This window comes from Mastigoproctus giganteus, chromosome 8 (assembly GCF_048544385.1).
Source record: "Mastigoproctus giganteus isolate SK-2022 chromosome 8, ASM4854438v1, whole genome shotgun sequence".
Lineage (NCBI taxonomy): Eukaryota > Metazoa > Arthropoda > Arachnida > Uropygi > Thelyphonidae > Mastigoproctus > Mastigoproctus giganteus.
Window position 1 is genome coordinate 189,157,478 of NC_143582.1, and position 17,711 is coordinate 189,175,188.

Below are 17,711 nucleotides of genomic sequence, written 5' to 3' on the forward strand. Positions count from 1 at the left end.
CGATGCCCCTCACACATAGAAGTAAGTTTATGAATAAAGAACCAATAGTTTTGGCCAATCGAGGACATAAATGGAATCATCAAGGTCAGGTGAAGTGTTATAGGTGCAGCAGATATGGGCATATAGCCAGATTCTGCCGGACTCAGATGGTGGATCAGGGAGTCAAGTATGGGAATACTGATCCCAGAAAGTCATGGAAGATCAAGAGAGGTCGATTTTATCCTTGGCGCTCAAGAAACCTCATATTTGGTCCAATAGAGTGCAAGGATAGGCCAGAAATGAGAGAGATGAATTATGGAAGTCCGGTAAGTGAGAGAAACGACAAGAGATCAAGCTCGGTAATTGAAAGGAAAGAAAAGAAGTGGAAAGAGACTGAAAAAATTGATGTGAAAGGGCGAAAGAAGGGACCCAGACGGCGGAATAGGACCAAAACACTACACGTGGGAACATTAGAAGTAAAGGAGAAAGATAAAGAGAAACATGAAGATAGCGAACTGTTAAATAAAGTGGAAGAAAGTGGAGGTGAAAAGAATGACAACTGGGTAAATGAATCAACAGAGTCGAAGAGAATCGAATGGCCATGGAACCACAGAACTGAAACTTCCTATGGGGAAAGGGCCCTCAAGTTGAAAGAGACAAACAGACTACAACAAATGTATTTAGGAGCAGTATTTAATGAAAACATGGGATGGGAATAGTTTTAGAAAAAAAAAAAATTTAAGTAATGTCATGTATATAATTGTATATAGAAAATTTAGAAGGAGGGATAGATTGTAGTTAATAAGTAGGCCCTGGAAGAAGGCACATCCGCCTGAGGACCTGTATAAAATTTATATATATGGGATATAAATTTTAGGGGGAGAGAGATGCAATGTAAGGACCCAGCCTTACAATAATTTAATAAAGTTTGTTAAATATTGGAAGAATTAATTGTGGCGTATATAGTTAGTTTCAGACAAGTATCATTTGTTAAGAAACACTGAAATTCGAAGGTTATTCCAGACACACCCAGTTAGTTAAATCTCGGTTGTATGGAAAAATTCCTTAAGCAAGTCAGTAAAAGCAATCATAATGGACCGAAACAAATCCCACTTAAGACAGGAGCACATACTCTATAGAAAGGGCACTGAGTGCGGAAGTGGCCCTATTATAGATTTCACGGTTCGACCTCTAGCAGGTGTGGGCGACTAGAAATGGATATGGGGGTGAGGTCACAAAGAAAGCCTGAAACTCTTAGCTGACCGGAACTTACGTTTAATTTCGAGAAATTACCAGTATTTTCCAGATTATCGGAAGTTCGGTCACACTAGGAAAAAGAAAGCACGCCCACGGAAATGAAGGGAGACGAATAGGATCACGAATGAAAGGATGTGGAAGTCAACGATTGGCCAGTAAGAAAGCGGTGGGAAATTTGAGAGAAAGGAGAGAAGGGAAGAAAAAATTGATACTGATCAATTCGGAGAGGAGTTTTTGTGGTGGAAGCAGTCCTGGGGAGATGGAAGCTGTAGTGGGAGAATTGATTATAAGAATTTTTTTTTGTGAAAGTCTAGAGTCGGAAGTATCGTTCCCTTGAAGAAGTTAATGCAGTCTATGGAGGAAGAATGGTGAAACGCCCTAGAAGCAAATTTCTCGTTTGAGCAGTTGAGTGACTAGTCGACCCGAAAGGTATCCCAGTCCTCGGACGCAACGCAGATGGAAGAAGAAAGGAGATAAGATCCGGTATTATCTTCAGCCGTGCCGTACCCGGTAGAGAAACCCAGGATAGATTACTGTGTTCCCCGGATGAGCAACCTTTCATTTTCCAGTCCTCACCCCGAACAGATAGGAAGAGAGACCGAGCAGGGAGGAATACCAGACCATTGCGTAAGTGTTAGAATAAGTACTGAGAATATAATTTGTAAAAAAAAGGGGAACTAATTTAATAATGAAAAGGACTCTAGGAGGACGCTATAAGTTTAAGAGAGAATGTCAAAGTACTAAATATATATACATATATATTTGAACGAGTGTAATACTTAAGGAGTGATAATTTAATTTAGTATAGAGATCAGAGTAATGCAATTTAAGAGTAAGTTAATCTGTAGTAGGAAGTAAAAATTTTGTCCTTGAATTATTGTGAATGTTAAATTGCTGTGAGTATGACTTATTTGGGGTAGGAAATGATTAAACTGGTAAACAATTAAATGAGCATCTAGCCCTAATTGTGAAATAGTGGATTAATTGAACGGAAAGGTAACTAAGTAAATTGGTTGGATATTGTTGACTGGTGACATGTCTGCAAGGAAGGATTCTTGAATGAATATATATGTATTTCCTAATAAGTTGGGAAACGAGCACTTATGAAATTATATTTTGTCTGTTCATTGGCTGATGGTGGTTTATTGACTTACATGGACTGTTAAGGAGCAAAGAGACAGATTGTGCGTTGTGAGGGGTAATAAATGCCCGGACCTACTGAAATCTTTGTAGAGCAACATGAAGAGACACAGTGATATATATATATATATATATATGTAGATGTATATAAGTATTAGGATTTAGTAGTTCTTTTGATAACAAGGTTGACTGTAAATTACAAGATATATACACATTTAAAAATTAGTAAAATAACAAGTGTCCAACTAAATACTGTATTCTGTTAAAGGTTATTGTAATTTTCTTATATATAATATGACAATAAAAAACAAATTTGTATATTCTACATTCTTGTGTGTGTGTCTGTCACTTCTAAACTCAGCCAGTCCAGTGGAAGAATACCTTAATATATTAGGGGTCCCCGTGAGTCTGGGAATTTTCTGAAATCAATCAAGTCAGGTGTTAAAGTGGGAGGGGTTAAAATAAGGGGATATAATAAAAACAACGAAACCCCCCCCCACAGTATCCCCTGGCATTTACTGCCGTGAAGGGATTTGTCACTCGCCATTGTAATACTTTATTTAGTATGGTAGTACAAATAAAGATTATTTACGTATTGTGTTGCCTTTGGTGATAGCAACAAAAGAGAATCTCAGTGTAACTTGGTAATGGATGCACGAATGTTTAGACCACAGGGTTCTACATGTAAAGAAAGAAGCTGAACACCAATTATAGCCAATATTATAAACCATTCGCATTATACACTTTTCATAAATCCCATTTAGAGAAAAATTAATACAGTAGACGCCGATTATCCCAGGCTTATTAACCGAGACCTCTACTGGGGCATAATAGCCTTAGACCCTAATGCGCCAATAAAATCATAATCAATCGAGACTTCTACGGGTCTGGTTAATCGCGCTTTTGTCTTCTGCAGAGTGTCAAATAAACTACACAGAACAAGGCAAAGGCGCAGCTTTCACTGACATGATGCGTCGAATTTTTGAAATTAATGCATTCAGCATTCGCAATAAGGATAACCAAGAAAAAAAATCTTTTTCCCCAAAGGGAGAAAAAGGTGCATACATTTATAAACCTAATTTTGGGAGGAAATTCATTTCCCAACCATCCCAGATAAAGAGTCTATTGCATTTTTAATTACATACAATAGTAAGATATAAATGTTTATAATACATCTATTTGACTTCTTTCGCCGGCCCAAAATTTGATTGCTGTTTAAAATTTCCGCTGAAGAAACTAAGGTAAGGTCATGGGGCGTCAATAAGCTGTACAGCACTGTTAATTGCGTGTATTCTATCCTCGGCTGGATAAAACTTGGAAGTAAAAGAAATGAAACCCCGCTGAGACTGATAAACTCGGCCACTGTACGAAAATTCCCCATAAAAGTCCTCCCTGCTCCAATGCGAAATATTTCTTAACTTTGGCCAGCAATTTTTTGGTTCCTGAATTCTTTGGTCTAAGCTGCCACTTAAGTGCGAAACAGCAATTACAGTGCTATACGTGATGGTCTTGTTTCACTATAAATAGAAGTACATGATGCTAGGTCTATTTATTTATTTTTGCGCATTTAAGTCATGGGCGCCTCTGTAGCCAGGTGGGAAGGAGCAGCAGTGGGCAGCACACGCTTCTTGATTAGACCGGGGTTCGAGCCCGTCACCACCAAATACGGAGGATGCGGAAAGGTCAAGGAATGACCACCACATATCCCGGAGCAATATGGCCTTAGTTGTTAATGCTCCTAAAAACCAACCAATCAATCAATCATTTAAGTCATGTTTGAAAAGGGGAAAAATAATGCAAGTGACAGTTCAATTTTTAAAAAAGAATCGGACATAGACAAAAGACAAAGTCTTTTAGGATAGACTTTGGCGTCTCCGTAGCCAGGTGGGAAGGAACAGCAGTGCGTACCACACGCTTCTTGATTAGACCGGGGTTCGAGCCCGTCACCACCAAATATGGAGGATGCGGAAAGGTCAAGGAATGACCACCGCATATTCCGGAGCAATATGGCCTTAGTTGCTAATGCTCCTAAAAAAAAAAAAAAAACCAAAACCAGGATAGACAAAAGACATTCATTGGACTCCATTTCAAATGTACCTGCATTTATATAAATTAAATGTGTAAAAAAAATATTTCGCGATACGCTCGATATTCCAGGAATCCATTCATGAGAATAAGAGAAGGGCTGCCTGTACAGTTCATGAACTGCAGCGGAAAAGGAGATATGCAAAGAACCAAAACTCTAAATTAAAAAAACATTTATATGTAAACAATTTTACAAGTAAATGAATACTAATATGGGCTGTGCTAAGCACCCATCTCCCAATGGGCAACTCCGCCACTGCTAAGAGAGAGACAGCTAAATTAATTCAACATAACAGCATCTTCAGGTTCTCATCTTCAAGAAGATTCACTCGCAGCAGGACGAATAATAAAAGATTTCTGTTTCACTTCCTCTTCTGTGGAAGTTTGTTTTCATCGTTGAAGATTTCATAAGGTTCGATTCGTGAGCTGGGACATTTTCGCATTGTTGAGAAATAATTCATTCTACTCACCAGGATCTCCCCCTCTCGTTGGTAGAATACAGAATGTAATAATTTTTTTAGAAGATGCCTTAAATACTGTTTAGGTGCAGAAAATGTTAAAAACTAACTGGATAAGAATGTTTTCTTTTTAAATAACCTCAATGTGCTGCTCTGCATTTCCAAGAACGGGTTGTGTTTCTCATAAAGTGCATTGATTCACAAATATTTATTATAACTAACTTCAAAGACAGCCAAATTCTTCTATTATTCATTCCAACTTTCTTTAGTGGGCATACTTATAGCATATTCTACGTAAAGCGTTCTTAAGTTTTAATTTTTTAGTTTTCCTAAATGTGTTCTTGCGATTAAGAAATCTGGACAGAATATCAACCAAAACTAATTATATAAATTTGAGTATCTTTGTAGTTGTAGTAAATATTTATTAAACTACGAGAACTTCCTAGTTGTAGGGTTGGGCTTATAGCTAATTAATTACCAGGCTCTGTAATAGTAGGTGTGATCAAAAAGTTCGGGGACTGACTGACCATCTTGAGATTTCGGAGTTGTAGGGAGTTTCAACTTGTCCAAACATGTCCTTGATTTACCTAGACATAGTAAAGAATAACCTTTCACGTGCAGTTAGTCTGAATTAGCGCACACAGAACGTGTTTTAAGTATTAAGCATTTTTAAAAATTTGTTATTTTGCTAAGCAGTGGAATTGACATTTTGCATGGCATTTTGTGCAAAACCTAAGGAAAAATTTAAAACAATTTTTGGGGATTGTGCCATATGTTGTTTGAAGACTTAAGTGGTTTGCAAAGTGTAAAGAGGACCGCTTGTCCGTCGAAGTGATCTTCGCTCTGGCTGCCCTTAAACTTCACGAATCAATGATTCAATTGCTCAAGTTCGTGATCTCGTTAGGAGTGATCGAAATTTAACTATCAGCGAAGTTGCTAGTGAAACTGATATTTCTTATGGATCATGTCAATGAATTCAATACAAGATTTAGGAATGCGACGTGTTTCAGCCAAGTTTGCGCTTTGTATTCTCACTGATGATCGCAGAGTGTCCTCGCATGTTAGGATCGTCAACGTGTCACTGCTCACTCACACTTTTTTTCTTCATCATTATGGGTGGCAAATCGGTAGTGTATGTTTACGAGCCGGAAACAAAAGTCTAATCCACTTAATAGAAGCCTCAAAAAAGGAAAAGCAATTTCATTAAGATAAGAAATACCACAAACAGCTATAGGGGGATTGTGCAATGCTCTTCGCAGAAAATAGCCAGAAAACTGGGCTTCAGTAAATTGGCGCTTGCATCACGACAATGCCACCGCACACTAGGCACCATTGAAGAATTTCTTGCGAAGTATTCCATCACTGTGATCTCCCATCTGCAATACTCAACGGATTTAGCTCGGTGTACCCCCCCCCCTCCGCAAGTCCCTTCAAAAGTCAGATTTGCAACGACAGGAAATTATTCAGAAAGACACTATTAGCAATTCCAAAAGAAGCCCATCTTGAATGCTTCCAGAAGCATTGGAATCTGCTTATACGGTGCCAAGGAAACTACTTCGAAGTAGATCCATCCGAATGTCTCAAACTTTTCAGATAAGATTCGAAATTTTGATTACATATCGTTCAGTCGCATCTAATGCAGCACTGAAACTCCATATGACTCATCTTGGCCAAATGTAATGCAGTTTATGTACTGAGGAAAAAAAAGAAAAACTTAAGTCTAATCAAGTACAAAGGAGATTTGGCAAACGAAGATAGATTACGAGAAATCTTTTCAAAATAAGCAAACAAAAATAGCAAAGACGTCTTTACTTATGCAAGCACGATAAGGAAGGGCCAAATTGATATCGATGGTTTGCATGTTAATGATCCTGCTCAAGTTGCTGAGTATTTTGCATCTATATTCACACATGAGGAATTCTGTAAGGAGTGGAGGCCATAAGCTTATTAAACTCTAACAGGGAGCTAAATGATTTTATAATAACTGGGAAGAAAGTGGAAGAGAAATTCTTGAAGTTAAACATAAGAAAGACACCTGGGATGGTTGGGATCTATCCAAATATATAGAGAGGCTGCGAAGTAAGCAAACTCTTAGCCATAATTATGAGAGCATCCCTGGATTCAGGGGAGATCCTCACGGGCTGGAGATATGCGAATGTATCCCCAATTCCCAAAGCGGAATCAAAAAGGTGACACGAGTAAAGAACTGTTAATTTAACTTCTGTTCCAGGAAAAGTAATCGATTCACTGGTTAAAGAATAATGCAGGATTACCTAGACAAGACTGCGGTTATACTTTAGACACGGCATGGGTTTGTTAAGGGGAAATCGTGTCTGACCAATTGAATTCGATACTACGATATGGTCACAAAGGGTCGGGATGCAAAAAAAAAAATAAAATAATAATAATTCTGATATCATATACTTTGATTTCAGGAAAGCTTTGGATACTGATGCACATAAAAACTGCTGTACAAATTTGAGCAGTGTGGCATTAACGGAAAACTGCTGCTATGGATAAAGGGACGGTTCAGTGAGAAAAGTCAGAGTGGTAATCGATGGACACTGCTCTTCGTGGACTAATGTTATTTAACAAAGTCCCCCAAGTGCTGGACCCATTATTGTTTTCTATAATTATCAATGGCATATCAAGTTGGCAATGGTGGTTAATGACAGTAATGACGATACGGTATCTAGACCGTTGGGATCTAGAAAATTTGGGCAGATGGGCTGAGATCTGGCAACGGAAGTTTAACATTGACAAATGCAAAGTACTATATATGGGTAACAGTAACTCCAGAATAGCATACCAATATGTAGTACTCAGGGTAGCGGAAAATAAGAGACTTGGGGATAACTGTGAAGTCTGATATGAATACAGACAAACTGGGGTTTTGTCAATGATATACATAAATTTTGTCAGTAGGGATTAGGAGGTGACTATCCCATTGTATAAGGCAATGGTGAGCCAGGCCATATCTTGAGTACTGCTTACAGGTCTGGAAGCCTCGTTTTAGGAAGAATGGGGAGCTGCTGTTGTTGTTATTTGGTTTTTAGGAGCATTAGCAACTAAGGCTATATTGCTCCGGGGATATGCGGTGGTCATTCCCTGACCTTTCCGCATCCTCCATATTTGGTGGTCACGGGCTCGAACCCCGGTCTGATCAAGAAGCGTGTGCTATGCACTGCTGCTCCTGCCCACGGAGGCGCCTGTGGAGCTGCTGGAACAAGTACAGAGAAGGGCAACGGGACTGGTGAGGGGAACAAAAAGGTGTGCTCTTACCAAGAAAGGGTTCAGTTTTGCAAATTGTAGCGTCTAGAGATTAGGCATCTGCAGTGTAATCTGATTAATGTGTTTAAAACTTTGAGTGGATTGAGCAAGCTCAATGCTGATTGGATTCTTCCTCTTGCTCAGACTATGCTCATGAGGAGACAAATTCAAAATTGAGAAGGACAGTTGTAGAAGAGATGTGCAGAAATTTGCTTTTAGCCAGCGAGGGGTTGATTGCTGGAACAAACGTCCATCTGTTGTTGTAGAAGTTGAGCTTAAATAAATTCAAGGAAGAACTAGAGAAAACTATTGGAGGGAATGAATAGGTGAAGTAGGAAGGATTTTTTTTTTTTTTTTTTTTGGCGATATTACGTCTACCATATAAATATACTATTATCAAATGCACTACCCTCATGGGTAGCAGAGCTGGTATAATCACCGTCGTCCTCACACCGGGTGGAAAAGGCCCCAGTTCGAATACCGTCAATGATAGGAAGACTTTTCATGATCTTTTTCCCAAAATGGCTGAGTTAGCCTGTCTCAGCGAGAGTAACATTGTTTTAACTCTCGGGAACTCTGGTTTTTCGTTCAGCAAACAGATCATAGAAAATGCATGCAATTTACGGACATATTATATACGGCGCTATATGGCCTAAGTTGCTGATCGGTTTAATTTCTAAAACCCTACAACAATAACCAAATGCACTTATGAATTCTGATATAGACTGACAAAAAGCAATTTTTTTTTGATCGATTAAAATATAAAATAAATATATATTTTACATCAGTAAGTTGATTTAAAAAAAGCAGATAATTAACTTTCTGCCTCTTTTTCCCCATTTCCATCCAAATTTAAACTTCAGTTGAAAATCAACTCAAAAGAAAGGATGCTGATTAGGTATAAAAAGCTTCCAATACAACAGTATACTTACAAGAATTTGGCCTGACCGGATACTGCGGTGTCGAGAGGTGGGACGGTTGTGTCAAATGGCCGTATGGTGACACATAGGACAAACCGTTGGGACTGGACGATTCTGGCGTCCGAGATGGCGGAACTAATTAAAGAAAAAAAGAAAGAAATCTTGTATAGTTAAAAATGGTGCTTAAACTTTAATACAGAGGAGAAACAGCACGACAAAATTAAGCAGGGTTGTTTAGAAGTGAGATAGAATAAAAGACTGAAATTTTTCTTTTTTTTTAATAAAAAAATTTTAGGTTTTTATAGACCGTACGCGCACGGGTAGAAAACAAAGTTAAAAACAAGGTAGTGAAATTAGCTAATACAAAGTGGCCTGATAGATACATATCAGGTAAACCCTGTCACGCTCAGCGCGATGTTACCAAATGAAGTAACAGATTATCACATTATGTCAGTGAGATAACCTGTTACTTCACTGCCAGTCGCATCTGTCTCCATGAAGGTCTAAACCAGCAGACAAAGGCCCTAATTTAAAATTTTATGATAGCTAATTTCTTGAGATGCTACTATCTATAAATTAGAATGGTAACATCTTGTTTTGTTTTTGGATCCAGTGTCCAAAAAAAAAGAAAAGATGGTTTTTTGGACCCTTTGGGTTATGGGAGAGAGAGAGAGGTACATTTGATCATCTGAAACTGATTTCAACTGACCAAATGTATAATATGCAATAAAAACAACAACTTTTTTATTACATGAAACGATTCAACATACTTAGAATTACAGGAACTTACTTGTGCTAACATGAGGTCGGGGCTTAGATTCGTCATTACTTAGATGGCCACTACTGCTGTCTACATCTGATACGCCACTATCGGCAGGACTTGGAGGTAGAGACCCTGAAATGCAAAAAGTAAAAATTCCGTACTCTACATGATTTAAATGATTAACATCATGTATAAATTATATTACCTTTCAATACACTACATAATTTAATTAACATTACGTCATACAAGTATTATATTACTGTTCTCCCACCAATATCACTGGAAACTTTTTAATGTAGGAAATAAAACATGTGAATGAAATTAGTTTTGGTCATTGGTGTATTATGGAGTAACAAAAAAGCAGTGGTTAAATTCTTTCTCAAGGACAACTCCTATTTCTCAACATAAAGATTGTAGAAGTCAAGGGCACCGAGGTCCGTACGCGACTCCACTGGCAAACAATCCAGAGTTCCTTACACTTATGGCACTATAGCTATCCATGCTTTAGGTCTGACCCCACAAGAAAAGCACCTGTATAAGAAAGAACAGAATAGACCAACAACAGCTTAACTGTCTCCTCGACTCACTCGATCTAAGTACTTCCGGGAGGAAAAGCGGACCAGAGAACTACATGCTCAACATAGACAAGTTACAAAAGCGAACACACTGTTGATTCACTTAAATATATTTTTTAAAAAAAATCAATATTTATTTTCCAATTACCCAGTTGGAACTTAGCTATAACCAAATGAATTGTGAGGAAATAAGAATGATCAATCGTAACCTAAAGTGGAATGAAGTATTAGTCAAGGGCTGGTTAGATAATTCCGCTAGTGACTTGTTGCACAATTAAAAGGAAGGATACAGTGAATGGAAATACAAAAGGAAATACTACTGTCACCCCCTCACTTGTCGCTCCCTTGACAAAACTCATCCATTCATCCTTCCGTTTCGCTTTGCAACAATAGATCACAAGCTAAATGTCTCCAATCCATTATAATGATCACTCATCTGTTCTCATTATTTATTTGGCTACAGTTGAATTCTGAATTATTTTGAGGAAGGGGGAAATCGATTAGGACTTTGCTGGTTATGCAATTCTACTAAAAATGATTGATCAGAACTCTGTGGCTTAACTGATGTTACTAGAAATAATTGACCATTTCAATATTTATACTTTAATAAGTTAATACACATAATTTAGAATACAGTTGTCTCGGATTATCCAGACAACTGTATTCGTAGGACGCCATTCCTCCCTTTAGTGTTTTTGCAATCCGGGGATCATGTAGATATGGGTAATATCCACATGATCTCTGGATTGCAAAATCCTGGGATCATGTCCGCACCCTCACAAAAAAATGTATGTATAAATTTTCTGTTATTATCAGAATAAGTCGATATTAGTTGAGGCATTGAGCTTAATGATACCCAACATTAGAAACAAATCTAATTACTTGGAAGTTTAACATCCCTTGATAAAGATAACTTCCGGATAACTTTAATTCTTTTTAGAGTTTAAAAATTTTAAATGTAATTTACTAAACTTTAGTAATTTAAAAAAAAAAACTTGAAATAAATTTTATTATTCACCACCCTCAGTTTTCAAAAATTCTATCATCACTCGTAAGCATGCTTAATTTGAATTTTACTGGCGCAAAAACGACTGTGGCAGCATGCTTAAACAAATCAGGAAGCTTTATGACCATCCTTGCTCTCATTACGACTTCGTGTAATAAGCAAATCACAATTACTTTTCGCCATTTGGTTATTCCAGCTTAAACGCCCCACAGACTTCTGACACTCGTATATTAAAAGGAAAAAGAGAAGAAAGGGGGGAAAAACACATCCATCTTGAATGCAAAGGTGAAAAGAATGAATCTGATCTCCCGTGCTGACCTACATTATCAGCTACAAAGAAGTAACGGGAGCGTATTTTCTCCCCTTTCGGCCGCCTCTCCAAACTGGCATGGGTACCAAGTCGTAGAATACGCACAATGGTTAATGTCAAAACCGATTTGGTGAGCACGGCGGAAAGCGACTGGAATAGCCACATGGCTTCTTGATAGGAACACAAACATCCTCATTTTAACGTCTGGTAAATTCAGGTCATGGGAAACGAATGGAGTAAATCGATAATGATCATACTGACCTTTTCGACAGTCTGGTCAGCAGCACATAAGGAAGTACTGTGCAGAGGTCAGCTTATCCAAAAACTTCAAGTAGTACGAACTTTGAACGTGTTGTTGATGCTTAAAATAGCGCGTGTGCGGTAGCAGCAATTCATTCTTTGTTTAATTTCATTAACCTTGCTCTTGACTAATTCAGCCAATGCCACTTTCTAACCAGAAACTCCATTAATTTATATTTCTTTCGAAGGCTTCTGAGTTTTCTTTTCGTGTATACGCATACCGTACGTACCTTATGAACTTCATTATAAATGCAGTCTGCGATTTTCAATGGTTCTTTAAAAACATTATAATGTGGTGTACAATTTCCGCTACTTTACTCACAGGTGTTTGGCAAGTAAATAATTATTGCGTTCTCCAGGGCAACGTGAATTGACCTTAAAAACCTCTGGCACGGCAAAATGTTTTTCTTCTAAAAATAACTCCACAAACGACCCCTCGTCTGGTGCAATGAATGCCTGCCGAGTGGCTGGAAATTTTTAAATTAGGAAGACGTAGGAGTTCAAAAACATGAGCGAGATGAAATTCCGTACTAAGCTCTGCTTTAGATGGTTATTTCCCCTTCTTTACATGGTATTTGCAGCAGTTTTGTTCACCATTCAATTTGAAGAAGTGACTATTTTAAAAAGAGAAACTGTTGTTTTGGGGCATCGGTATTTGTAAATTGCATGCTTGGGTTGTCTCTTGCTGGATGAAAAACTCGAACTTAAAGATGTTAAAAAAGAAAAACAAAAGTTCCTGTAGTAGAAATACGATTCGAGCCCTGGTCATTCCCCATGGTATTGAAGGCCAGACTATTATAATCACTGCACTACCGCGAAAAGGGAGTAGAAATCAATAACAAAATTAAATTATTCAATGCGAAAAACATAAAATGCTAAATTTAATATACCTCTTTCATTACCCGCATGATTACTCTAAAAATAAAGGCTACCTATGTGTTATTTAAAACAGTCGCGCAGCATTATTCTTTAAAAAGTATGAAAAGACTACATCCATGCTGCATTATTCTGAAAAAATAAAATAAAATAACCTCGGTGCATCGTTCTAATAACAAAAAATAAAAAAAAATTCTATTTTCAGAAACGGTAAAGATCATATACTGACCTATACTCTCAGTTTTCCGAACTAAGCCTTCCTCTAATCCCCCCCCCTCCTTTCCATTCCCCAACACATACTTTCGTGAACAGCATGACACACGAAAACACAGCTGGGAAGCATACCACCTGTTCGACCTATATAAAATTTGACAAAGACGTAGCGGGATCTTTTCAGTTTTCTCCTCGAATGCGCGCGCGCACACACACCGAACTACTAGAAAAATACTCGGCAGGGAACGGGGAGTTCACAATAGCCTGACGTCACCATCAAAAAAGGTCAGTAGCGTATTTACGGAGATATCCAGCCAGGTTTGGAAAAAGAAGACTCCGTTATATCATAGATATTTTATTTAGTTTTCAGTGGCAACACGTTATATAACTGCATTATCATTAAAATATGATTGGGCTTATTTATTTTTGATAACCGCATACTTCAAGTCTGGAAACATCAAAGGAGAGGCGATTCCACCATATTAAATACTGATTTATTGCAAACCGAAAATCACTCGTTATTATGAATAAACAGATGTGTTAATTTTAATTAACATTATATTATACAAAATAAAACAAAGGCATGGTATATACATTTGCATCAGGCGTTTACAACCCACAGACTCGTGCCACCTATTGCACGGGTTTGTAAGACTGCAGATGGCGGTAGATCATTAGCAATTAGTGTCCAATTGCAGTTGAGATCTAAGAACACCGATGCTCGATTGTTTCGATTCTAGGAATTAAAGGGAGGGATATATATTGATATTGGTAAACGTCAAAAGATGCAAGGAAGCTAGGCTTTTTCTGCATCAACAAAGGGGAAAAAAAAAAAAAAAAACTATTGTGCTTTTATCCCACATCTTCCTCAATCACCAGCATTTCGACCTTATCCGCCCAAGGCAGTTCTCATTCTAGTAGTCGATAACACGCTGACCAAACGTAAACCTCTTCAGGTCCAGTTTTTTCCCCAATAGTTTATTCCCCCTAGTTTTTGTATCCCATTTCAATGTGAAAATTTCGCCGTTATTCAATCAGATCCCTTCTCCTGAGATACCTTGTATCCAAGATTTTGGAACCCGCAACTCCCTAATCTCTCCTGACAGAGACATCCCTTTGCTATTCTCACCAGACAAGTCGCCCGCTTTAGTCCCTTTCAACTTAATATCTTTTCTTAAATGTAGCCTCCAAACCTGAATACAATATCTAAATGCGATCTCACCACTGACTTGTATGACAGAACTATAGCTACCTTCATCCTGGATGCAAAAGGTACGATAAATCACTGATAAGACAATTTGCGCCTTCCTAGCAGCCTACTTATACTGCATTCTAACTTTTATGTCTGATTGTGTCAAAACACCAGTCTTTTCTCATTTACACCTTTTAGCTCTACTCCCACCTGATGTATAAGTTATTCTCAAGTTATTATTTCTCAATTGGAGAACCTTGCATCTGGTAGCGTAAAACGTAACTGCCATTTTTTCCAAACATGCTCTCCAAATCATCCTTAAGAAATTCAGCCTGACTTGCATCACTACCAGCTATTCCCATCTTAATATCTACGAATTTTCTACACCATACCCTTTGTTCCCTCATCTATATGATTCAAGAAAATTGGCTCATAGAATCTCAAACCTAAAGGAAGACTAGGATTAGTCTCCTTTTCCTTTAAGATATAACCCAAGTAGTTTATTTGCATAAATGGAGTACGGGAGGAAAATGAATATGATTGATGTAATTCTCTATTTATTCTAGGACTAAATCAACTGGCGAAAAATGGGTCAGTGTTTAGAAAGTATTTTTACCAACACTTACAAATATCATGTGTGTTTACTCTTTCGGTTTAAACACCCTATTTTTGCAATCATTCCAGACTCGATAGGGTCCATCATATTCCAGCAACTTAGACAAACTGTATCCACAAGGAAACAACCCATAAACAAACAAAAAATAAATAAATAATAAATGTAATAAAAAAAAAACACGCCTTCCTTTGTCTTCCCATATCTAAGAAACTGTTCTAGGGCACTACCAACCACGTAGGCGGCGCTGTTCACTCCTTCGTCTTGACAGGTAACGTCTTTCAGACGCACCATCGCCGCTTTGCTTGTTTTTATGCCCCGTAAGCGCCAAGAGTTACTCTCGGAAACGTCCGTTGCCAGAGTCCTGCCTCATAACATTGGCCTTCGCCTGTCAAGCTGTACCGCTACACTGCTATTCAACGACAATTCAAGGATAAAGGGCTAATGCCCTGTCTGGCTCGCACTCCACATACACGCGCCGAACAAGTGATGGTGCTGCCACCATACGGTCTCTAAGCGGAATGTGCGACTGGAGAAATCGATGCTACAAGAGCGCTGAATTCAACTCCTTGGAGTCGGTGAGCTGTTTTCAAGGTTAAAAGGTTGTAGTTTCATGGTGACAGGTGTCCTTCGAACTTCAAATGAGGTTTTTTAGTTGGTGTTGTATTAAGAAAATGGAGGTGATCTCCAAGATATCTTAATATGCTTTGCTTATGTTGACTAAGTAAACTTTAATATGTTGCAGGATAAAATAACACGAAGGGGGTAAACATACAAACTGTTTCAATGTTTAAAGAGCGAGTTGATGCGAAGACTTAAGTTTTCTTAAGCTCGGTAATAGGAGAATTCCAAATCTTTAAGACCAGACTACTGTAGGTGATCACCAGACATCTACAAAGTTACACAGACTAACACAGTCTAATCCAGGTACAGTTTTTAAGAAAGTCCTAGTAACGTGGAATTCATCTCCAATTTCCGAAAATTTTATAGCACTAAAAAAGTTTCATTTCTATACATCCAGAAATTTTTTTATGTCCTCATATTTATTTAAGTGAATTTAAACCATTACCTGTACTACTGCCACAAGAAACAACTGGACCATAGACAGATGCCAAGGAATAGGCTAAGTGATGAGGTGACTGCTGTAAAATGTTTTGTAGCAAGGTTTTCGTCTCTCGTCCGTGTGCTGGAGACTGAACGCCTAATAACGATTCGGTGACCATATCCTGGTCCCGTGGCACTCCTCCTGTTGTGTCGCACCCATCCACTAAAATAAAAGAAATGAATAATCTCTCATTATACAAGCACATTTATTACATTAGTTTGAACTTAATGAAACTCCCTATGAACTGACTTTAATAAATTTTAAACATGGCCAACATAACGGGTATCGTTCTGCCTTAGCTACAATACTGTCAGGTAAAACAAAATTGAGTATTAGTACTACAGTATGAATTATATACATATGCTACAGTTGGCTTCTTTTGTTTTTTTACTTAAAATCCCATGCTGTACTCATTTACGTCATTCTCTCCTTTTCTAACTATATTTATTCACCATTACGTTGAATTATTAATCAGCTTCTTCCACTTACTATGACATCCATTAGAATCCTGCGTGTTATAATAAATTAAATGAAATTGAACACCAGGCAGCGCTACATACATCTAGAGAAATTGCTTCCGCGTGCAACTAAAAAAAAAAAAATGCATGATCCACGAGTAGTCAAGTTCATTTCACTGAGTGGGTGTGGGTAGAAAGGCTGTTGCGTAAGGAGAGCATTATAAAGTTGAATTTTTAAAACCGTAGGTTTCTGCTCCTATTAATTAACATAGAGGAAGTGTAGTAAGAATGTAATTTGCTACCAAACAGCGAAAATAAATTTTAAATTTATTCGAATTAAGTCTAAATATAGTTAAAACTTCCTCACCATAATATCGATATTAATAAACATGATTTAATTTGTACCTTGCGATATTTTATAATAAGGTCGTGTTTGTATTTGCATTAATTAAGTTTTGGATTTTATCCTTTATTCCGTGTTATGTTTTTTTGTGAATAATCATTAATGATTTAGAAATCATTAGATTGGTTATATAATCAGTATATCGGAATTTAGAAATCATGAAGTTATCATATATGCTGCTAAATTACAGTACGTTTGATTTATTTTTCAATACTGATATTGAAACGTTTTTGTTATATACATTTAAATTAAATGCTTAACACAATATTAAAATGCAATTAATTAATATATTAATTATTATACAATTAATGCAGTTAAGTTTCGGATTTTTGTATGAATTCTGGTGATTTCTATTCAGTTCAAGATTTAGAAATCACCAGTTTGGTTATAATCGGTATATTATATTATTTTTGCTGCTAAATGAGGGAGGGTTCATTCATCGATTTCTTTAATGGTATTAAATTTAAATACGCCAATATTATAATACAATAAGCTAATCCAATATTGTATTATAATGTAATATTCTAGTGCCTCTTAACTATAACCAGAGAGATTCTTATTAGAGGGATTCAATTTTCTTAACTCCAGTCACCAAGTGTGGTTCGGTGGTTGAGATGAAAGATGGACCATAAATAATTCTGTTATGAAATCGAAGCCAATTCTACCTCGTATTTGTTTTAAAGTAAAGCTTAATAATAATAATAATAAAATGCAATTGTTCCTATTCTAAATCAAGGGAAACTAAACATAATTAATTTCTATAGTCGAAAGTCGATCATAATAACTAC

The 17,711-nt window shown here is 37.3% G+C and overlaps 1 protein-coding gene across 1 annotated transcript in view; it reads right to left on the minus strand.

The window, feature by feature from the left end:
- LOC150082094 (uncharacterized) overlaps positions 1-17,711 on the minus strand; it is a 249,715-nt gene that overhangs the window by 24,543 nt on the left and 207,461 nt on the right. The window contains exons 3-5 of the mRNA XM_090380428.1: positions 16,027-16,224; positions 9,900-10,004; positions 9,122-9,244 (exon numbers count right to left, since the gene is read on the minus strand). Coding sequence (XP_090236554.1) covers positions 9,122-9,244; positions 9,900-10,004; positions 16,027-16,224 — 426 coding nt within the window. The remainder of the gene's footprint in view (positions 1-9,121; positions 9,245-9,899; positions 10,005-16,026; positions 16,225-17,711) is intronic.